The 23,628-nt window shown below is 39.4% G+C and overlaps 1 protein-coding gene across 1 annotated transcript in view; it reads left to right on the top strand.

The window, feature by feature from the left end:
• ABCC4 (ATP binding cassette subfamily C member 4 (PEL blood group)) overlaps positions 1-23,628 on the top strand; it is a 153,337-nt gene that overhangs the window by 95,975 nt on the left and 33,734 nt on the right. The window contains exons 21-25 of the mRNA XM_075089741.1: positions 10,656-10,806; positions 11,452-11,571; positions 15,360-15,470; positions 16,933-17,033; positions 19,211-19,402. Of these exons, the coding sequence (XP_074945842.1) occupies positions 10,656-10,806; positions 11,452-11,571; positions 15,360-15,470; positions 16,933-17,033; positions 19,211-19,402 (675 nt within the window). The remainder of the gene's footprint in view (positions 1-10,655; positions 10,807-11,451; positions 11,572-15,359; positions 15,471-16,932; positions 17,034-19,210; positions 19,403-23,628) is intronic.

Here is a 23,628-nt window from a genome sequence, read left to right as displayed (position 1 = left end):
ATTATTGCAGCCTTTCACATGTGTAGCTCAAACTGATAGTTATTTTTAAGACTTCTGAAGATCATTAACATTTCTAACACTTCACAGTAGCTAGAAATCTTTTAATTCTGCTGTCAGTCATGGAGTGTAACAATCCTGTTCCAAATGGTGATAAGTACAAATCTTCTAGATTGCCTTAAACTACTGATATACTATAGATAGGACAATGTGTGCTAACAAACAAATCAGGATTTTACTGTTCGGCAAAAGGACTGGAGATTACACTTTTGATTCAAGGAGGGAGAAACTTAGAGGTAATTTGAATTACTAAGCCATATAGCTGGTGCGTGTGTGTGTTAAATCATTATGCATGTTTATGCCCAAAACAAACATGTGGGACAAGGAATTATCTTTAGAAGAGGAAAAAAGAAAAAGACTGCATCTCATAGAAACGTGCTGCCAGCGTTATGTGTGCATCTCATGCAGAACATAAGAACTTTTTTCTTGCTGAAGCTGATACCGTGGCTGCCTGGTGAACTCTGCAGCTGATTTGAAAACTCCAGATGAGTTTGTTCTTCAAAAGGTAGAGCCTGCAGCGTGGGCAGCTTTATACAGCAAAAGATGAGAGTTCAGCTGGGAACTGAATGTCACATGTCTTTGGGAAGCTTATACCTCTTTGTGTTACATCTACGTTACAGGATAGTTTTGTATCATTTAAAAAAAAAGATTAATTTGGACTGCAGTCTTGAAATAGTAAGAATTTTCGTGTTAAGAAAGGCTCTTTCAAGGGCTCAATAATAGCTGTTCCTGCACTGTGGAAGAATAGGATGCTGGGTGATTGCACTTTATTCCACACTCAAGTCCCTAAACCTTTTTTTCTTTCTGTTTTTCTTATTGAGTTTGAAAATCAGTCTAATGTTTAAACAAGCAGAGCTCTCTTACTATGAAAGTCACTCGTGTTAAAATAATGGGTTTAGATCTTCTCTTCTAAAACTGAAAACGTGCTGGCTTTGGTACCCGATTCAGTTGTCCATCCTTCTGTTAAACATAATACTGAGAAAATAATGTGATATTGAGGAAAATAATTTTTCATTTTTCTCACTGATAGAAAGTCTGGATTTTGGGGTCAGATCAGGTATCAGTTACTTACTTCGGTAAGCGTGTCTTTGTTCATGGCTTGTGATAAATAAATTTCTGAAAAGTCTGCCTGATGGTCTTAGAGCATCTTTGTAACAAATTATGAATGAGCATGCGCTTACCACAGTAAATAATGTGTGTTCTCTGCCAAGGAAGTTTCTGTTTACTTCTTAGATGCCACTGGGTTCTGCACCTGCAGAGGATGGCTGAACTAGGTAAAACCTGGTGGTGGTGGTGAGAGGCTGGTGCTGGTTTTAGTTAAAATATGGTTGCTGAAAGCGTCAAGCCACTGTTAAGTTCCCTGGAGCTGTGAGATCACTGAACAGAATGTAGTAGTGAAGAATTATGAGTCAAGAGTTTATTTTGAATAGGAAAGTAGTTTTTTATAGCCCTATCAGAGTGGTAAAGCTCTGGGGAAGTTAGGGAAAAAATCCAGAGACAGGCTAAAAAGCAGTTTTGCGTATCTGCTATGAAAGAGTGCGATCAGAAAAGAACAGAAGGTAGTTTTATTTCTTAGGATAGCTGATGCTGTAGTCCTTAATATTTTTCATCGTTTTCATTTAACTGGGGCAGAGGGGCCACTGTGGAACTTACAGAAATATGAGTAGTACTTAATTCCACCTAAAAATAAATATATGAATAGTGTCTTTAAAATAGCAAGAACAAACAGTAAAATGCTTAAAAGCTTGTAATTGCCGTCAGGCTGAAGAGCTGTGTTACTGAAGAACTGATACTCTTTTTAACAGAAGAGCCCACAGTTCAAATGTAGCACAAAGCTTTTAAAGTTGCTGAAAGACCCAGAATTGACTTCTGGCAAAACAATTAGACTTGGCTGAGCAGAAAAGGTCATGCAGCTGAAAATGAGGTATTCCTGGGGAGGGCGCAGGGCTGCTCTGGCATTATGGCCATGAGGGACAAGAGGCCTGAGACAGGAAAGTTCATATAGCTCAAAGACAGAGTTTGCAGAACTGCAGCATCTGGGGCGGCAGCATTTGTGGTAAGCAAAATTTTGCCAGACATTTGGAAGAAGGGGGGGAAAATGTGCACAGCATGGATGAAAAGGTTATGATAACATCAGCAGCAGCTCAGAGGGATTCCTCACATGAACACCGGACAGTATTTCTAACAAATAAGTTAATAGACTAGACCATAAGAATGCGCCGTGCCGGGTCACAGCAGCGGTCCATCTACATCAGTGGTCTTTCTCCAGCAGTAGCAATAGGAGGTGCTCTCTGGGGAGAGCATGAGAACCTGGCTGCTTTCTGTGGTCCGTTCCCTGTTTAGTACCCCATCATTCACAGTTTTGTACTTGAGATGTCAGAAGGCCTATCCCTTCCCACTCCTTTTACTATCCATTTTTTGTATCGTTTTGTACCAACCTGTAAGATCTGCCTCCTGCCACCTAATAGCCTGAAAGCAGTGAGATATTTATTGATTCTTTTTGTTCTATGTGTATGTGCCTCTTCTGTGGAAAGAAAGCAATAATTATCACTGAAAGAAAAACTGCTTTTAGAAAGGTTGTAAGTGGGGTAAGACTGACGACAAATATCGGTGAATCAGCCTCTGCTGATAAAGTGCTGAACATATGAGCAAAGAACAAAGCAAGAAATAGACCATCTGTGGTAGTCCTGAAGAGAAAAGCACCTGTTGTTGAATCAAATGTTTTGATTTAATCAGGGTCTATGCTCAGTGGGGCTGCCTTGGGCTTACATAGCTGTGGGAGAGTTTTAGAAATGGCTGCTAAGAGGTAGGGGTGCAGCAGAAATTGTCAAGCCATTCTTTATTTTCCTTTAAAAATATGAGTGATTTGGCATCAGGGACTGACAGAGGAGATATAAAAATGCGTTGCTCTTGGAATCTTGAAGCAAGTGGAACAGCCAACAAAGTGACTGCACTTGGTGACGGTGGGGAGTATTGGAGTCACAACCCCCCTAAATTAATATAATGGAAAGGGATGCTTTCCGCTACCTGAGAAGAAGAGTAACTCTGGGAGGGTTGGGTGGTGCCAGACAATTTTTTCTGTATTGTTCCAGGCACGTTCTGGCAAGAGCTGTTGAGAAAGCAAAGCATGTGCGTGTGCATGTTCTACACTCTCTGACTAATGCCGTTTCCTCAAGCTACCATGTAAAATTGTGCCTGGCATCTGAGGTGTTCCACAGGAAGATATAACATATTTGTCATGGTACAAAGAGCACTATAGTTCGCGTGAATAGTTTTTGTGTGCACACCTTCTTTCTTTTCCTTGGGAAAAGAACAGTGTGAGAATATAGCCAGGGACTGTGGACATTTACAGGAGAAAACAACAAACTTAGCACTGCTGAACAACAAAACTTACTAACTTTTAATATCATTTTTATAGGGAGGTCAGAATAAAGTTATAACTATCAAGAATAGGACCGCTCACTTTTATATAGGTCCTCATTGCAAAGTTGTGCCTTGCTGCCCAAATCACTGAGAACACTTTTGTGCAGAAGTGTTTAGTGGGCACAAGGTGCAACAGAAGAAAAACATCTGAGAAAATAAAATTTAAGGTCCTTGTTGAGTTTTTACTGCTTATAAATAGAAATATACATTGTCCGCAGACATTTACAAGAATGGGTGTTGGCACTCTCTTTTTTTGTGTTGACAGTATTGGTTTCCGTGTACAGTGGGTATGAACAGGAGCTGCATGTAGAGATGCATAAGTAGACGCCATAGCTTTGGCTTTGATAAAAGCTTGTTTCTTCACGGAAAATCTGTATTAGCTGGAAGTAACTTATTATCATGGCCAAAGGGCCCTGGCAACTGACTTCTTACATGAGTGAAGATAATTTATTATGGAAAGGAAAATAAACTCTATACAATGTAGGACTGTAATGCGGAGTTTTAGAGGATGAGTGTTTTGAGTGTCTGGTAGAATCACAAACCCCAGAGCTTGATTATGCATCTGTTTCTAAAGCATCAATATCTGGAAGTCTCAGACAACATATGGACCGTGATTTTTGAGAACTGCTATTGGGATCGAGACCTCCATAAGATAGTTAAGCCTCTTGGCCCAGGGTGCCCAGAAAGCCTATTTCTAGCCCTTGTTGTAGGGCAAGAGATTAATGATGATAGGGTGCTGTTTAAATACAACAGAGTGGTGGCTGTGCCAATGTATTAAAGAAAACACCCTTTTTCTTATAAGGTCACTTGTTAAAGAACAATTGGACACAGTTTGCCATGATCTCAAACAAATATTAAGGCTTCTCACTTAATGGCAAAATGCATGCCAAGTCAAATGAATGAGCATGTTGGTGGCACAGAAAACATTTGCCCTGAGGAGCTGAGTATATGCTTATTCTCTTGGAAAAACAATGATCCAGAAAGACTATCGTATAGCGACAAGAACAAATAGAAGGTACTAGCATTAAGAATGTGATTGGGAATTCTGAATAGATTTCTGTGGTGTATCTGACAGATGTATTCAGCCCATTTGCAGCAGCATATGGATTTAGTTAGGTAACCTCTTGTCAACTAATTGCAAATAGCAGGATTCAGAGGAAGGGAGGGTGTCTCGCAGAAGATAAGATGAGCTTGCTGGTTTTGAAGGTTTTAGAGCTGGCAGTATTTAGTTCTTACTTTTTTCTTTCACTCAGTTTATCTGAAATTACAAATTTCTTTCCCAGCTGTGCCTTTTGTTCCCCTTTCAGTGCATTGGTTGCCTTGTCTTTATATTCTCAATTTTCTTGTGGATGCACATTTTCCTAAGGCTGAATTAACACTGACTGAGAGCTGTCATTCCTGTCAAAGATTGCTGTCACTGGTTGCTTCAGAAAAGGACAACGTCTGAGATGTGTTTTAAATATTGGAGTTATGTGCAACACTTTTTCTCCTGTGCTCATAAGTCTTCATTGCCTTTTCATTCAAGACAAATCTGTTCCTGACAGTTTGATGCAAGCAGTAGTATAAACAACCATATGTACTTTTTTTAACCAGTTCCAAAAGAAAACCCATAACTTCATTAAAAAGGTAAAGACAAGACTACATGCCTCAATTCAGCCACTTTAAGTGAGTAAAATGAAGTAGAGCTGTTTATGTACTAGGATTATGGTACAAAGGTAAAGGGTTTCTATTTGAATGTTTCCTGGTTGGCTTTTTTTTTTTTGTAATAAAGGAGAAAATAAAATGCAAAAAATCTATGATGTGGTTCAGTATGCTGCTCTGGATGCAGCTGGCCTGAGTGAAGTGTTTATCGCTCTGATCTGCTCATTGCAATGTCTTCTCCCCAGAAAAGCTTGTCCTCTGGTGTGCCAGCGTAACCAGCCACCTGGGCAGTTGTGCTTTAACAGAGCTGCAGGGCAGTTGGTCCAAACATTCCGGTTTGAAAAATGTGTTAAAAAAAAAATGTCAGCTGGATTAGGGATTGATTGTGTGTGCAGTTATTTGGCAGAGCCAACGAGGAAATAATTTTAGTCGGGGAGGGGAGAAGGAGGAAGGGTGATGCCAAGCAAGTACGAACAGAGCTGGGTTTTGTAGTTTCTTGACCTGGCTTTACTTCAGACAGCACAACCTGATTGAGAGTGCCCTAAGTTAATGCAGTTACGGTTACAAACTTGAAATCCAGAATATGCAGGATATGCACTCTTGCTATTACTAAATTAGTATGGCTTCCTGGCAGTGTCCATGGGCTAATATAATCCTTGGGAGTGTGTATTGGCGTTCAGGGAGTAGGAGCCTGGTGGAGACTGCTTAAATATTGGTGAAACCAGTCCTGGAACACCACAGCTCTTGGATGGGCTTTGACTGCAGATTCAGTCATCAAAATTTAGGTGTCTGCTTGTTGGTCTTTAGAAGCTTACTTTGCTGTAGTCAGAGGTCATCTAGTGAATACAGTTAGTGGAGTCTCGAGAAATATTCAACCATAGGATAACTAGGTATCCACTTAAAGGTCAGCTGAATGACTTTTTAAATTGAGCCAAATAGGACAGGAGCTTTGCCTATGTAGGTCACATGTAGACTCCCCCATTCAGGTTTCTGAGTCTCAAAGCCCCTTCCTTGGGCTCCACTCATTCATTAGAGATCCCAGGTCACCTGCTACAAGTCCAGAAGGGTGTGGTTCCTGCAGTAGTAGGTGCTGTATCATAGCTGTCAAACCGAGCTTGGCATCACACATCACACTAGGCACTTACACAGACACACAATTGCGTGGTACCCCTTATGTCTATATTTTAAAAGAGATGCTGAAATAAATTGTAAGGTCCATTTGAAAGAAAAAAAAAAAAAAAAAAAGCCAAAATTTCTTTTTGAATGATGGAAGAAAATGGAAGACCTCAAAAGATCTGACTCTGTTGAGCTTGTTAGAGAGAAAACAGAGGTGATTGATAGGTACTTTCACGAGGAGATAAAGCACTCGAAGAAGTGAGGGTACCTACCCACTGGAACAAAGTGTCGGCAGACCTGAGGGGTTCAAAACACCTCTACGTGAAGGCTGGGTGCCTCTTTCAAAGAAGGACTTGAGCCAAACATGAAATTTTGAGCTCAGGATGTAACTGATATGGAACGGCAATGATCTGCAGGATGGAAGGGTAGACATTCTTATGAGACATCTTGAACTCTCTAAATTGTGCTTTTGCATTTTTGTCCTGTCAACTTTATTAAATGACTTCAGATGGCTTAGAATTTTTCCTAAGTTCTGTAACATGTTATAAATGGTATCGTTTCTGCAAGAAAGCTTATAGCTTGTGATTTATGTGTGGCTTATAGTGTGCAATTCCAATATTTTTCCAGATTTTTATGGGTCTATCCTTTTTATTTTTTTTAACTCCACATTAAATGCTTTTCTATTGTGTGGTTATGATGCAGAAATACCTTGTTCTTCCTAGATCGAGACCTGTTTGAGATAGAAACTCTAGGATATCATTCTCAGCACCTATAAGAATTATGAATATGTAGGTCATCAGAAGATGAAGGGAAAGCACATATTTCACGAGTGAATGTGCTGATCAGAGCATTCATTTCCCCAGAGGGTTATAGGAAGCTATGCTTGCTCTAGTGAGACAGTAAGGCAGGAGATTTCTTGAGGAAAAATAAGCCACAGTGAAGGGAGTGGCTGATGAAAGCATGAGAGAAATCTCTCAGGACTCTTGCAAGCAAGAGGATGACTCTAACAGAAACAACATGTGCTTTTCTGTACTCTAGGGATAGAGTATTCGCAGTCTGTGAATGGGAGAGTCTTCTTTCTCCAGGAAAACTGAAGCAAATTTGAAGGTGGACATTGGACAATATGGCTCCATTTGGAAGCAAATTAGATTTCTCCATCCGGGTCTTTTCAGTCTCGGTAGTCTGTGCATCTGTTGTCTTGTGTGTAAGGTGGCCTTGTTTCCAATACTGTGCAATTGATATAAGATTTAATTAATGAGCTCCTATCTTTTTAAAATTTGGCTATTGTTTTCTGCATGGTTGTTACAGAAGACTTCTAAATGCTAAAATTAAGAAATACGGTAAAACATACTGATTTTGTAGGCCATATTTCTTTATGTAGGGAAATCTTGCACGCTTAAAATTTTCAGTTGTAAGCTGATTCTGCTAGACAAGGTCTAGATATCCAGTCCTGAGCGTTTCTTGCTGTGCGAATTGAATACCTAGCTCACTGCTTGTCTCCAGAGAGGAGAGCGGTCAGACTGCTCATGTGATCATTATCATCAGCCTACTGATTATCTTGGGTCCTCCTGCTTGCACTCAGTGAATCTACTAGAAGTTGGGGCAGTCTCCCACTGAAGAGGTTTGTTGTCTCTTGTGAAACTTGGGAACTAAAACCTTTGCCTTACCTCACGTAGTAACTATATGATTACAGTCTGCAAATGGTTGTGTCTGGCTTTCAGACTACTTCATTAAGAGTTAATTTATATGCAAGTTTGGTTTTCCAAAAAAACAACACACATGACTGATCCACCCTATCATAAATTTTTATAATGATAAGGTGGTGCAGGCTCATCTAAAATTCCTTCCAAAGGCGGTGTCAGATTTTTACTTTAGTCATCCTAACCATCTTTTCCTTCCCTGTATTTTCGTTGTAGCAAGGCTTTGTTTACATGAGCTGGATCCTAATAGTTCTACTCCCACTCCCACCCCCACCGGCACTTTGCAACATATTGTAGATTATCATCACTAAAACTTCAGTTTGGTTTTTTTTTTATTTTTTGTGAAGAACATTTTCTTTTCCTCGGAATTCTTTTCCTTGAAGCAGCTTTCCTTAGTGCTTCACTTCAGGTTTGCAGCTGATGGCATGAGGAGGCAGAAGTACTTCAGTTGTTTTTTTGTGACTGTCTAGGAGGTGGCGGAGGGAGAAGGGGAAGGCAGCAGGCATATAAAGCAGATTTGGGAGTGGGTTGTCAGAAGGAAGGAGCAGACTTCGATCTCCATTTACCATTGAGGATGGAGGTGAGGGAGCCTTTAGAAATTAGCTAGCATGTGGATGGCTGACAGGCTTGGCAGAGGCAATGAGCAGTACTGGGAAAAACAGTAATTTAGACGGGAGAAATTTTGGAAGAGGTCAGGAATCTTTATTTCCCTTCTCATCCCACGATAAAAATGAAATACGCTTACAGGGTTTTAAAGAAAGCTGGAGAAGCAGAAGGTAGAGAAGGGCTGACAGCAGCACTGGTGAGGAATCAAGGTGCTTTGTTTTGCTTTGTGCTGACATAACCATGTGCATAATTGATCCAAGTGAAATACTGTGCACTCTCGCTGCCACCTTACCTCCTCCTGATGAAATCTCGGTAAATGTTTGCAATCTACTCTATGTATCTAGAAGGTCAAACAACATGATGCTGTCAATACCTTAACCCACAGATGAGCAGCATGGTGGTAATGCAGCTTCCTTCAGAGCTCCTACCCTATACCTACCCTATAGCTATTTTCCTTAATAGATTTATGAGACCCTATAATGTGCTTTCAGGATCTGTGAGATGCAAGCTGTTACACTGATAAATCTATCACGAGCTAAGATCTTGCCTAGAGCCGAAGACTGAATTGTGCTGACTCACGCAGTTGTAATGCAAAAGGTGTGTGGGTTTGCTGTTTGGTCAGGTGAAATTAGGGTAAAGTCAGAGAAGCCTCAAGAAAAAAGAACAGATGCAGGGGAAAAGGTTGTGCTCGGTTTTGGCTTTAGAGCCTGTGCGTGTGGGCTACCAGACGCGCAACAGGAGATGCAGTGTTTCATAGGCACTTCCACTTGGAAGCGTTTGAAAATCCAGGTAGCTCTCTGGTATCTAACCTTAGCTGACATGTTGCTTAACTTTTTCAACTTGATGCACAGATAAAGGGACAGAAGCCTTTTTGCTTAAGACACACGTTCTCAGGACCCAGTGGTCGCTAATGCGTTTTTGGCATCCAAAAATCAGGCAGCCACAAAGTTCAGCTGGAATCTATTTGTGCATCATATCGTGATGATGATGAAGGTTGCTCCTCTGCAGTCCCTAAAATTGAGACATTTTAGAAAATATTGTCATTTCTAAGGAGTTTGTTAATGAAAATAATACAGGAATTTAGTGTTGAGCTAGAGTTTGAGTTGTCTGGTTTTTTGTACAGGGTGGCTTCCTTTTTGATGGGGCAGGGGGTATTCCCTTTTTTTAAAGAACAAATGGACACACCCTGATTTCAGTACGCCCGGACTCCTGGCATGCATACGTACATACACACACAGCTGGTGTTCTGAAAGAAATTTGTGTGCAGGTACTGCTTTTCATAGTGTATTCAAACTGGAAATTGGATGTGAAGGATGTGAAGTGGTCTGCAGGAAGTGTGAGATTTAATTCAGAAAGTTGGCTGGGATCCACTGTCCTAAGCCACAAAGCTTCATTCCACATTATATCTAGTTTTCTAAGAGTAAATTCAGGTTTAGCTCAGCTGTTCATCTCATACTCTTAAGTAAGCCAGGTAAAATGAGCCTCACGTGACACTTCTCCTTGTAGTGTTTGATGTTTTCACCTTATTTGTAACACCCCCAGTGAGTCCTTTGGGAAGATAAAGCTCGCTTTCTCTGATACTGGGTTTTCTTTTTAAATGGGACAAAGTTGTTTTTAGGAAAAAAGCTACAAGTCTATGTTGAACATCATTCTTCCAGCTGTCAAGTCTTTCAACTGCAAGTCAGTCCTTTACCAGTTTTTTTTACCTGGAGTGAAAAAACATATCCCTGATTCACCATATAGCTTGGATCCATTAAAGATTAGTTGTCTTTTTCATTAATGATCTTTTGTTTTATTACATCAGTCACAGGGTAGTCCACAAAGTAAGACACTAATATTCAGTCAACCAGTTTTGTAAAGACATTTCTTAAAGAACAAATAATGCGGAAGAAAACCATAAACTGCACAATCAGTCAAATTAGGTATTACTGTAATTTCTTCAACTTGCTTAAAAATAGATGTCACTCATATGTTACACAATGCATCTGCTCTTAAATTTCGTAGTTATGTTTAAATATTTAAGTGTTTCAGTAGTGTTAAATAGCTTTATATTTGTTCTAAATTAAATTCTTCAGGCAAAGAGTTTTTTATTTTGTTTCTATTGTGTTGCAGACTCTCCTACAGATTTTTGGTGTGGTGGCTGTGGCTGTGGCAGTGATTCCTTGGATACTCATTCCCTTAATTCCACTATTTATTCTTTTCATTTTTCTTCGACGATATTTCTTAGACACTTCAAGAGATATTAAACGTCTAGAATCCACAAGTATGTAGTTTGGCGGGACTTAATGTTAGTTTGAACCCTGCTTATTATTATGTGAAATGCTTGTTTTTCATAGACAATCCATCAAAGATTTTTTTTCTTTTGCTATGCAAATAACTTCCTTATTGCCTTGGTTCTCAACTAATGAATTACATGCTTAACTCCTGTTTTGCATAATGATAAACCTTAGGTATGTCAGTTTAGCTATCTGTAAGTAAAGCTAGTTAATAACATTCTAAATTGCTGGTCTTTGGGACCTTGAATGCACATACATAGTAATGGTGTTTCTGACCTAATCTGACTCTTGTGCCTGACTTTAGCTTGACTATGATATGAAATATTAAGCATTGTGAGTAACAAACATGGGTGCCTCATGTCATTAATAAAGCTCAGAGAATTTTTTCAGTGACAGTTATTGTTGAAAATTGAGACGTATTCTTGTCTGAATTAATCTGCCTGGCTGTCTGACTGATTCTACTTGAGTAAGAGGACTTTGGTTAAAGATAAGACATATTTATTCTAGAAAGATGCAGTGCAGTAACTTGTATGGTTAAATATAAAGTAGTAGGAGTAAAGATTAGTGTGGTACAAAAAGGATTAAATGTAGTCCTTCACCTGTTGCTAAATTACTCTCATTTCCCTTTGTAGCTCGAAGTCCGGTGTTCTCCCACTTGTCATCATCTCTCCAGGGACTTTGGACTATTCGGGCTTTGAAAGCAGAGGAAAGATTTCAAAAATTATTTGATGCACACCAAGACCTCCACTCAGGTTTGTGATGAATTGACGTGAAAAGTCAAATATTTTGCTGTGCAGGAGGGCAATATCTTATGCCCTCAGCGACATGTATATAATGTACATTAAAATCAGTAGGAGCTGTGCATTTGTCTCTTTAGGGTAAAATTTCTCTATTAGAAAAAAAGGTTGTTATCTGTCTAGATTTTGAGAATTTACTTTGGGCTGTAATATAATGTGAGATACCCACGCATATGCTTCAACAGTGTCTAAGATAAACATTTTAAAGTGTGCCTGATAAGAATGTTTAAAGAACAATTTTTGACATTTTCCTAGATTCCCTCTTTAAAAAGAGAGAGGGGGGGAAACAAGCTATATTATGACATCTAATATTAAGTAGTGTGCTAGGAGTGGGCAGATATTATTAATATAAATCATCTTGGAAAAGTTTCATAATTCTCACTTCTTCTTTATTTTGAGCAGCTTTCAGAGCTCAAATCTAATATATGGTATTAACATGACCAGAGGGTGTAAAATATTAGTACTCTGCAAGCATAAGTAATATAATTCAGGTTTGCTCTGTGATTCTTTATGTTCTATCAATTAAATGTTTTCTAGTACAATGTTTTCCAAGATGCAGCAGAATGCAACTTTGCAATTTTGTGTTTGTTAGGTAAGATCTTTAATTTTCTCTGTCGTAAGACATACAAGTATATTCTCTGGCTTTTTATAATTTATAGACTTCTAAGGTTTCAGGCCAGACCAGTTAATCTTTTCTGGAGTACAGTTTATCACAGGCTGTAGAAACATGAACGCTGTGACCTCTGTGTAGAGCCCAGTAACTTGTGGCTGGGGAAGCATATCTTCCAGGGAGGCACCTGTAGCTTTGAATTCCCCTTTTCTTAATATTTTCAAGTCACTAGTTATCTGACCAAATCAATTTTACAGTAGCTGATGGCAAGGGAATACAGAGTTGTTTTTTAGCTTTGTATTAAAAGGCATCTTTATTCAATAAACTGCATATAAAAGTTTCATTATACAAAGAGGACCACGGCCTTTAGAAGAAATGTTTTCTTGTATTTTAAGGTTGGATCTAAGGAACATAAACACACTATTTTCCAGTCCATTTTATGCATCCCTCTAACAAAACTGTCAGTAACATCCCTCCTGGGCAGTTCAGGAACCTGCTTTTGAGATCAGGCTTCAGTGCATATACTCTTTTGTGTACCTGCGTGCCTTGTCTTGGTGTCTTTCCAACAGGAGTATTTGGGGTACACCAGCTTGCTTATATTGTGTGTGGTTTTTGGTTCTCAGAGGGAATATGAGCCAGCAGTGTGCCTGGGCAGCAAAGGCAGCCACCAACATCTGGCCTGTATTAACAGGAGCACAGCCAGTGGAAGGAGGGAAGTGATTATCCCCCTCAGCACTTGTTAGCCAACATCTGGAGCACTGCATGCAGTTTTGGACCCCAGATACAGGAAACACTCTTAACAAACTGGAGTGAGTTCAGTGGAGTGGCTGCTAAGACGGCCAGGGAACTAACAGGAGACATCTCCCAGTGAGGATAGGCGGAGGGAACTGGGCTTGTTCAATTCAGGGGAGAGGCAGCTTACAGAGGATTTAATAGCTGCCTTCCAGTACCTGCAAGGATGTTACCAAAAAGATAGTCAGGCTCTTCACAGTGGTACATGGTGGGAGGAGCAAGAAAATGGGTGTAGGTTGAAAGAAGAGAGGTTTAACCTGGGTGCAAGGAAAAACTTTTTCACCATGAGGACAGTCAGGCAGAGGAACAGGTTGCCCAGAGACATCGTGCAGACTCCATCCATAGAGATTTTCAACACTTGAACTGCATAAAGCGTTGAACAATATGATCTGACCTCAGAGCTGGCCCTGCTTTGAGCAGGAGGTTGAATTAGAGACCTCCTGAGGTTGCTTCCACCCTGAATGGTTCTTTTTTACTAAATGTGTGCAAGCAATAGCTGATAGAAGAGGATACCTTTCATACTAACTCACAAAATTGGAGTCCTGGGTTCTTAAGTCTCCCAAAGAGTTTTAAATTCTTTCCTGCATCACAGAAAGGTCCCCCAACCAGCAATGGTTTTGTTTAATGCTTTTGGCTGGAGTGGTATCCTCGTTCCTATTTAGGGCTGATCCTGGGAAACAGGACACTCACTTCAAACCCTCTTCCAGGGGTGCCTATGAATTTGATATTAAATAATCTTCAGATTAAAAACATCTAAAAGGCATGCTGAGGTTTGACCAAACCTAAGTTTCCTTCCTGTCAATGCAACATCTCTATAAGCAAGCTCATGAGTCATCAGAAGTTACACCATGATGAGTCTTTGTTAGTCCCCATGATTGCCATATTCCTTCCTGCATGCACAGTGACCCCAGTTACACAGGGAGGTTGCAGAATGACCCATCTCAAGCTGGCAGTTCAGTGCATCTTCCTGGACAATGGGCTCAGTGGAGCAAAACCTTGGAGCTGAAAAATCTACAACTCAACTGTCCCATTCCCTGGTCTTACAAGTACAGGGTCACATGAGAAATGACCTTTCATGTCACCAGGAAGCTGCTGTAGGCTGTTCCCAGGGACACTCAGATTCTGGTTTCAAAGAGGTACCTAATCACCGTGAATTCAATTTCTGGAACTAGGTTTGTGACTTGATGCGGCGCTCTCTTCTGCATACGTCAGTCCATGTGTCTAGGTGTATGACTGTCCATTGGACCATATCAAATGTCTTGTTGAATGAAACCAGCTGCTAAATGAGTGGTCAGGCATATGTGGTTAGAGTTGATGTAAATGGTTCTAAGAGGTTACCAGCTCTGGACCTTACCTGGCTGCCACTTGCCATCCTTGCTCTTTCCCTCTGCTGCCCTCCAGAAATTACATGGAGTTCTGTTGGCTGAATTGTTGATTTGATCACTTTGTAATCTCGCTATCCAAAATGATCTGGCTTAAAACCAGACATACCTTCTCTCTTTAGCATGGAGTAATGGCAAGCAGTGCAGAAAGGGTTGGAATGGTAACCTTCTGCTCTGACTTGTTAGCAGCTGGAACAATTCATCTGACTGCAGCCTAAGCAATAAATAATGCAATACTTTGTTATGGCTACTTGAATTCTGGTTTTGGCCCTGAATTCAAACACTTTGCCTTCTGTATTGCAATGCCTTTTCCTGCTGACTCCTGTATCTTGTACTGTAGTGTATCTATCTTGGGTGGAATTTAGCACCAAACTGCAGACACTTGGATGTGAGTGCCCAGTGGAGATGTCCACCTATGAGCTTCTCCAAAAGTAGATACATGCTTTTAGTCAAGTAGCTCTGTAGCTCCACTGGCTGTACCGAGTAGCTCTTAAGGGAGCTTAAGCAGCTGCAGCTGCCTTCTAAAGACTTGGCTCTGACAGTTGTGTTGTGATCTGATATGTTCTAGCTAAAACCCTGTAGACAGTAGTCCAGCTACAGCAAATGTAGTTGTATTTCAGCTTTCTGTATAAGACTCCCTAGTCTGCTAGAGATAAAAAAAGGCTTTGATTTTAAATAAACGGATCATGCTTCAGGCCTTGGTTGTTTTTATTTTTCTTCCTATTACTGTTTGTTATGTGAGCTATGGTTGCTATTAGTGTGAAAACTAGGGTAGACCGTTTCAGGAAAACTGGACAGTATTGTCATCATTATCAGTCCGTACAGATGTGCACTTGAAGATGGCAATGGGGTGGTTTTTTAGCAACTTAAAATATCAACACAAATTAATTTAATAATAATTCTACAGCTTAGTTTTCTAATAATTCCCTATTCTTATGTCTTTGTAAAATACACTTTAGAGGCCTGGTTTCTATTTCTGACGACATCGAGGTGGTTTGCTGTGCGCCTGGATGCCATCTGTGCCATTTTTGTTATAGTAGTTGCTTTTGGTTCCCTGCTTCTTGCCAAGAGTAAGTACAGATGTTAGAAAAAGTTCACCGAGTAATTACCATGTATAGTAATGTCTAATTCTTTTTCGTAGTTTGCTGTTTCTAATTGTTTAAGGACTGTAATTAAGTTAAATGTTTCTTTCTAGATCATGATCTCTTCCTCAGTCTAGGGCACTGGGGCTCTATCTGCTTTCCTGCAAATACTGGAGGCAGTTCAGACATCTTCCGGGCTTAGGTGTGCATCTGCCATCATCCCCAAATGTGTAAACAGACTTACGGATCTGTAGTCTTCACTTTTGAGATTCTGGCTTTCAGAGCAACAACAACAAATAAATCTTTTTCCCCACCTTTACCTTTCTTTTTTGGGCCTACAGGGCTGTGCTTTTCATACTGAAACACCTACAGAGGCGCTTCTTAACAACTTTTTTTCCTTTCTACACATGGCACAGTAGGCCAAAAGGCAAGCTAAAATTCCTAGGGATACTCTTCTGATATCTTGGATCAGCAGGATAGGCCAGTTCCAGAAAGAAAATCGCCTCGTAATAATACATGTTATATTCACTGTCACTCATGAACTGTCATTAGTATATGCATCATCCAGGATGTAATTGGGTTAGATGTACTAGACGGAGATAGTCATCTAAAATATGAAGGAAGAAGTAATTATCTTGGACATGAAAATTAGTGCTAATTTGCTGTTTTTGTTTCTTTTCTTTTTCCTTCGGATAAGTTCTGTATATGCATGTGTGTTTTAAAATTTGAACACTCTGTGCAGCTCAACACTGAAAATGTTGAGCTAGGTTTGATGTTAGTAGAATGCAAAAAGACAAGTCAAAACAATAGTCCTGAATCTTTCCTTGCCTCTGGATAAGGAGTAGCTCTCTTGAAGCCAATAGAGCTAAGCTAGGATAAAGTTCAAGTAAGTCAGAGGACCATCATGCTTCACATTGGGGCAGACAGAATTAATTTGTTTTGTGAGAGTAGACCCACTGAACATGATACATGCTTATATAAACAGGGGAAGTAATATTCTGTGATCACTTACAAGGGTACAAAGTCGATGTAAATGTTCGTAACTTACTTTGAAATCATTTTACACTCGTTTTTTTTGCTTAGGTTTAGGGGCTGATGTAATTCTCTTTAAAAAAAATGAGAAGTTACTAATGCTCAGCCAGATAGGGATGACCCTAACAAGTCTTGAGGCTGAACCTCAGTTTTTAGATAAAATGCCAGGCCAAGGAGAATTGGAATTATCTTTTCAAATATACCAACAATTTCCAAAACGACCCAAAAAAAAAATATGCAGCAAGTAGCTGTTCTGCCTGGAGCTACTCATTGCACAGATGGCAAGTACAGTGTAACCAAACACAATTCTGGCTGTGATGCTTCCATCATGTAAGTAACCTCATGAAAGGGAAGTTAACTAGAATTCTGTGTAATTACCAGTGTACCTATTTGATTCTCTTTTTCCTTTGTTCTGCAGCTTTGAATGCGGGGCAGGTTGGTTTGGCGCTGTCCTACGCAATCACCCTCATGGGAACATTCCAGTGGGGTGTTAGACAAAGTGCTGAAGTTGAAAACCTGGTAACGTTTATTTCTTCCTTTTCACCTCTTGGTTCCTTTTCGTGGTTGTGACATGAGGCCTTAAGGATGGGATTCTTCTTAATTAACTTAGGACATTAATACCTTAGCAAACGATTGAGGCACCACTTACAGTCTGTTAAGAAGAATAGCCTCTTTTGGGGTATAATTTGTCTGATTGGTTTTGAATGTGTGTTGAGATGAATTGTGCCCCGTGACTGTCCCTCTCCAATCATAGTAAAGGGAGGCTTTATAATCTCCCTTTACAGCATATGGGAGACTGTCTAGTTACAGTGCAGTCAACTGCATTGCAACGCACTAAAACTACAAGAAGTTAATCCCTCTTTATAAGATTTGTTTAAATGACTTTTTTAGATTTGGGATTTTTAATTTATTGTTATTTATTATTAAATTTTAAATTTTTTTTTATATCCCTCATGGCATTTTTTAGGGTCCTGTTAATTTGCTGTAAAGGCTTTTATGTTCAAAATTCGGTGTAAATTAACAAATACTTGAAAGTATTTGTTTATATTCCACTGACAGGATTGTGTGTTTTCCAAAATATATAAAGTAAATTCCACCAATATACAGTATTTACTAGGATGTTCTAGTTTGACTATTTACTTTTTTAAGTTAATATAAAAAAAGGCTATAAAAAAGAATATACTGAGCATAAACATGGTGGGGGTTGTGCTGTGTTGACAACTGAAGGTTACTTGTAATTATGATTTGCTAACCATAGTCTAGGAAATACATGCAGTCCTTTTGCAGAAGTTACAAAACCATGTTTAATAGCAGATAAAAATAATGTTAGATTGGGGTTTTTTCTGTCGAACACATTGCTGCTTCAGAGCATTTTTCAGGCATGAGTAAACTAGGGGTGACAGACTTCGGTGAGAAATCGGCGAAAAGCTTTCAGGTTTTTTCATACCAGTTGGGAAGTTTTGGAATTGTTAGTCTGTGGGACTCTCTTATGTAGTGAGCTACTCTCTTGGAGACTGTGATTCAGAAATACTTTGGAAGAGGACGGCTTGCCATTCGCTGAGCTGGCATAATGTGGAATGTTCATCATTTTATGGAGCTATGATTAGCACTGACTTCTTTGACAGGCGAACATCCACCAAAAATCCCTTGTTATTAATGGCTGACTACATTTGGGGGAGGCAAGAATACTTCCTTTCTATTCTACTTTGTCACTCTTTCCCTATACGTTTTTCCTTGAAGTGTCTTTTGTAATGTAGAAAGGGTAGGTGGCAATGAGGTCAGAGAACTTGCTGCCTGGTGACCTCTGCCCTTAAAGCCACTCTGGGCAAGATGAGCCTACTGGATATCTTTATGATGGGGTGGGTTTTTTTCAGAATCCATGTATGAACAGATACAGTTAAATAAAATCAATTGTATTGAGAAGATGTATGGGTGAGGATGCACACCAGAGCCTAAAGAGAACTTCTGTTATTTGTCCAAGGGGAAGAACGTGTCTAGATAGCTCAACTTCTGATTCTCTTCCTTCCCGTAAGATTAGAGGCATCAGCAAATGTTGCAGTTTCTTTCACATCTGGCATAAAATACATAGGAAAACAAGTTTTGTTGCATATAAGCCACTAATAACATGGTGACAGCTATCTTGGATTGTGGAGTTGCTTGTGACAAACATATTTAAAAGATTTGCTGGGGGTGAGCGCCATGGTAATGATGAGGACAAAAAAAGGGATGATAAAGCGAGTAAATTGATGCTAGTAGCTATCGTGGGTCTGCCTGTAGCTCATATGGCAGTCTCATTTCTAGCTTTGTCTTCTCAGCACACAATGAAATTGTCATCTTAGCCAAGTCTGACAGGCAACTCTCATAGCTTAAATTTCTTAATACTTATGCACATACTTAGATTTGTTATTAATCCCACTGATGAGAAATGAATGCTTATGTATGGATTTATATATCATGATAGGTTTGGGTCTGTAGTAGGACACGAGATGCATTCTTTCCACTTTTGCAATTGTATAAAGTAAGCATGGGATAGTACCAAATACTCTTATATGTGCTTAAAAGCAAAACTAAAATAATTTGCTTTTAATCTTTATAGCAAAAATACGCATGCACACGCACATATATAAGCATGCAATATTTGCAATACACACAGTGAGCTGAAATTTATGTATATGTGTCTTCTTTCTTCCCCTTAGATGATATCAGTAGAAAGAGTAATGGAATACACAGAACTTGAAAAAGAAGCTGCCTGGGAGACCAACAAGCATCCGCCACCTGAATGGCCAAGCCAAGGAATGATAGCATTTGAAAACGTTAACTTCACTTACAGTCTAGATGGACCTTTGGTGTTAAGACATTTGTCTGTTTTAATTAAACCAAAAGAAAAGGTATGTATATGATTGTCTTTGGCCATTCACAGAAATTAAGCAGAGATGATAAGTTGACAAGAAGCTGTGTGATAAAAATTCGTTGTACAATATATGGATTTTAGGAAATTAGTAAGCGTTCTTTTAAAAAATAAGCCTTAGTCATATTTAATAGCAAAAGTTGGAGCCTGCTTATTTCCTGTAAATGTAGCATAAATGAGCCTGGGAACATGCCATTTCTGTCTGTCAAAACAAAGGGTTAAATATATTTGATAATTTTCTGATAAAATTTGGGTTTCATCAGAAGGTGGCAGACATTCAAAATACCGACTAGGCCCAAAACGTTTGTTCAAATTCAAAGGAAAGGGAGCCACATTAGGAAACTGGGGATTCAGTAGAGGGAACATAAATGTAACGAAGGGTGTCAACACACAAGGTGAGCAGAGACAACTGAAAATGAGGAATGTACACGCTCTTCCACAGAGCCCTGAATGGGAGAAGAAAGAACTACAAATCAGTTGCATAAGTTCAGAATTGGGGATTTTATTTCTGTTCCTTTCGGCTAACAATCCAATTAACTGCTGCCATTAATTAGATTGGTAGCCAAAAGAAACATAGAAATAAAACTCTTCCTCCTCGGCAAATTTGACTCTTCCTCACAGATTTTGACACCATCCCAATTGAAAGAGTGCTGCGGGGAAGGTCTCCCCCACAGACAAAATTAAATTAGAGCCCTGCAGTGTTAATTCGTGCTTTGCTACCTTTCAAATGCACATGTACTTTTTTGATTAGGATATCTTCCCTAGGAGGCTGGTTCAACTCTCTACAATCATTGCCCTGGCCTCATTTCTAACATGCTTTTCCATTCGGTCCCAAACCTGTTCCGTTGCTCAAGTGGACCATTTTAATAGCATGCATGTTACCAGAATTCAACCCAACTTTGCTGCATAGAGATGATCTCATGGAATTAGATATGGGTGAGTTAAAAATGGTGTTTAAGAAGAAGAGCAAAAGGGATATGTATCTACTCTCTCCTTTTCTAGCCTATGGACCATCTCTTTAACTGTTATATATCACTCCAGTGTAACAGCAGACCAGATGTACATTTCTTAGTGAGAGACAGAAATAATATAGAATAAAAAACGGAAACAAGAGATATTAGCAGGGTATGACTCAATCCTTGATGGGGGCAGGAAGGGGAGGGATGAATGGGGGTATTTATTTTCGCTGAGTGGTTATGCTGTGGTTTTGTCATCCTGAAATGAATTTGCCCAGCTTGAAACTATTGCCAAGAACTTTGTGTTTGTTTTCTACTATGTTTTGCACAATACTGCAGTAGACTGCCACTGTGTGAAATAAATGTCCCAAGCATCTGTGCTCCTTATATTGGTTTTAATTATGGAGAAGTATCTCTTCAGAACCAGGTTTCCAGATCCACTAGGCATTCTGCCCACGCGGCTGTCAGTGAGAGTTCCTATGTCTGTTCAGATCCCTGGCTCATACAGGCTTCTGGTGCCACTGGCAGGATGAATGAGTTTAAACCTCTGCTGTGCTTGTAGTTTTTCTTGTAGCCACCCCAGCGCCCAGTTTGGGAAGCTGTAGGTACAGTAAGAATGGAGGAGGCGATTACTAGCAGGTCACTCGTTGGTTAGGGTCTCTTTTTGATCTGCCTGTCTCAGTATTCATAATTTTCCTACAGTCAAAGCAGGATAGGAAGGACCCTCTGTTTTAAAGAATCTTTGCTAGCGTAGCGTAGTCCACCAGAGCCAGACCAGGGAGTGCTCACATAAGGAGCTCTGCCAGCAGCTGGCCGAGTTTAACCTCTTCAGTTACTATAGCTGCAGCAGGGTAAGGTTAGCATGCACAGCCTTGGGTTTTAAACATCGCTGTCTTTGTTTTAGGGTGCTTATGAATGCTTATTGACTAATATATTGTTTAATGCACCTTGTCCTGACAGATCCTAAATCTGAGGGTATGGCTACATGAAAAAGTTAGGAGGGCGAGGGTCTAGATTTACGGCACGGCAGCTGTTCACGTAAATACTCTCACAGCGTAGCAGGAAAGGGAGGTTGCCTGAGGGATGACAAAGACACGGTCAGTTTCAGTGGAGTAGCTGACATGCTGTAAATCTCACTCTGATTTTTTGTGCAGCTCTACTTTGAAGTACGAGTGACGCTTGAGTAATGATGAGCCCAGTGTAGCAGGTGTACTCCTGTGTCTGCACACGGCTTACATCGGGCAACAAAATCCTGGCCATGTGATTCCTGTTAGGTGGCTGGGACTTCCATTTGTAGACCGTCGCTGTATGTGCACTGGCTATGAGCATGGGCTTCTGAAGAATACAATGTATTGAAAAAAAATTAAATGTGTATACTGAGAGCTGTTTCAAATTCATGTCAATTTTCAGCAGCCTGTAGTCAACTGGACCAAAAATACAAATAGATTCCTCTGAATACTGAAGAGCATAGTCCTTTCATTTGTTGCCAAACTGAAAGTGGGATTTTGACAATATGCAGAGCAGCTGCATTTTTATTTTAAGTATCAATGTATTTTTAATGTTTTTTTCTTTATATCCTTAATACAATACTTTATATCACTGACATTTACAGAGAAACAATTGAACTTTTGTTTTCACAACTCTGGGTGTCTGTGTTCTCCATTCAGCATTTTCTTTCTGAGCTGTAGTGTAACTCTTCAGAACTGTTTTTCCTTTGTTTCACTGATATAATTTAGAATACTAGACATTTTATCATTTATTGTAACAGATTTGCTTAAATTAGGCAGTATCGTTAATAATAAGCACTGTATAAATGTTGATTAGTTTATATACAATAGTACAATAATGAATTGTTGGATGAAATTGTTGAATCGGAAAATAGAAGTAGAATATACCTTTTAGATTATGCAGCATAAGTTTATAGAGATTATACTGCTCCTTGCAGTGTACTTTTTTAGTGTTTTGTGTATTTTCGATCAAATGTGGGCACTGCTGCTTTGTCTGAGCTTAGTGTCTCTGACTGTTAGAAGGGTTCTCCTTGCTCTTCGATGTAATGTTTCCTGTGCTTAATTTCATTCCAGCAGTCATTACTGCATACATCCGAGTCTCAGGCAGTGGGTAATTGCCCTCTGGTGTCTGTACGTATACTCGTGAAGGTTTTCATGTTTCTTCCTCCCTTCTGCACCCCAATCACTTCACCAGGCTATATTGTACATGTTCAATCCTCATAAATCCTTCCTTGTCAAATCAGTATCTCGAACCCATATTAATTTTATGTTGCACTTCTCTGAACTCTTTCCAGTGTGTTGATTTCTTTCTGGAAATGTAGCAATTAGAACTAAGTGCAGGAAATAACAAATCTGCCAGATCAGATCTGTATAGAGGGTTACTCCCATCACCTTCTCTGATACAATTGATTACTGTACATTGTTTTTTCTAAGAATCCTTTACCTGAAGACAACATATTTACAAAAAAGAGTTTGCAGTTCAACTAGTATTTAATCACCACTAATTATATGTTTCCTCTCATTTATTAATGGACCTATTTTCTCCCAAGTGTTGATTTCATATGAGGTATTTGTAGGTTTTAACCCCTTGTCGTTAAAGTTAGCAATCCCATATTTTGTGTTTTCTTTACCTCTTTTTTCTCAAAGCATTATTTTTTCACATTGCATACAGCTTTTGATTTTCCTTTGGGAATACATAGAAGCTTGAGTCACTGTGATTTTATTATTCATTGTTTCTCCTGTTTGGAAAGGAATTGCAGCTTGCTCACATGGCCTTGTAGTTTCAATAACTTATGTCCTCTCCATTGAAGCTGTCTGAAGCATCAATACAGTTTATAATCCTCCTGCTATTTTTGGTTTTGGCTACTTTGACTGCTTTGAAGTACTTCACCTTAACTATGCTAACCAAAATCAGTCTCAGTTATTTAAAATGGGAATACTGCTCATACATTGTTCCCAAAGTGCTTTATGGGAGTCCCTGTTTGGATTGAGAAGTAGGTGCATGCCTGAAATTATTTGCCTAACATCACCCAGCAAACCAGGTTTAGCATAAAAACTAGCAGCCTTGAATCACATTACTCTACACACCAAGTCACTTTATCTTTCATGGAAAATCTTTCACCTTTGAATTTGATCCAAGAAATTGTTGGATATCCACGTCACCTGAATCCAAACTGATTTGGGGGGAGATGTTTTCCTCTCAAAAAAATATTAATTATAAAGAAGTTTTATTTAGTGCTTGT

The sequence above is a fragment of the Phalacrocorax aristotelis genome, chromosome 1 (genome assembly GCF_949628215.1).
Source record: "Phalacrocorax aristotelis chromosome 1, bGulAri2.1, whole genome shotgun sequence".
Lineage (NCBI taxonomy): Eukaryota > Metazoa > Chordata > Aves > Suliformes > Phalacrocoracidae > Phalacrocorax > Phalacrocorax aristotelis.
This window is presented reverse-complemented; position numbering and strand designations above follow the sequence as displayed.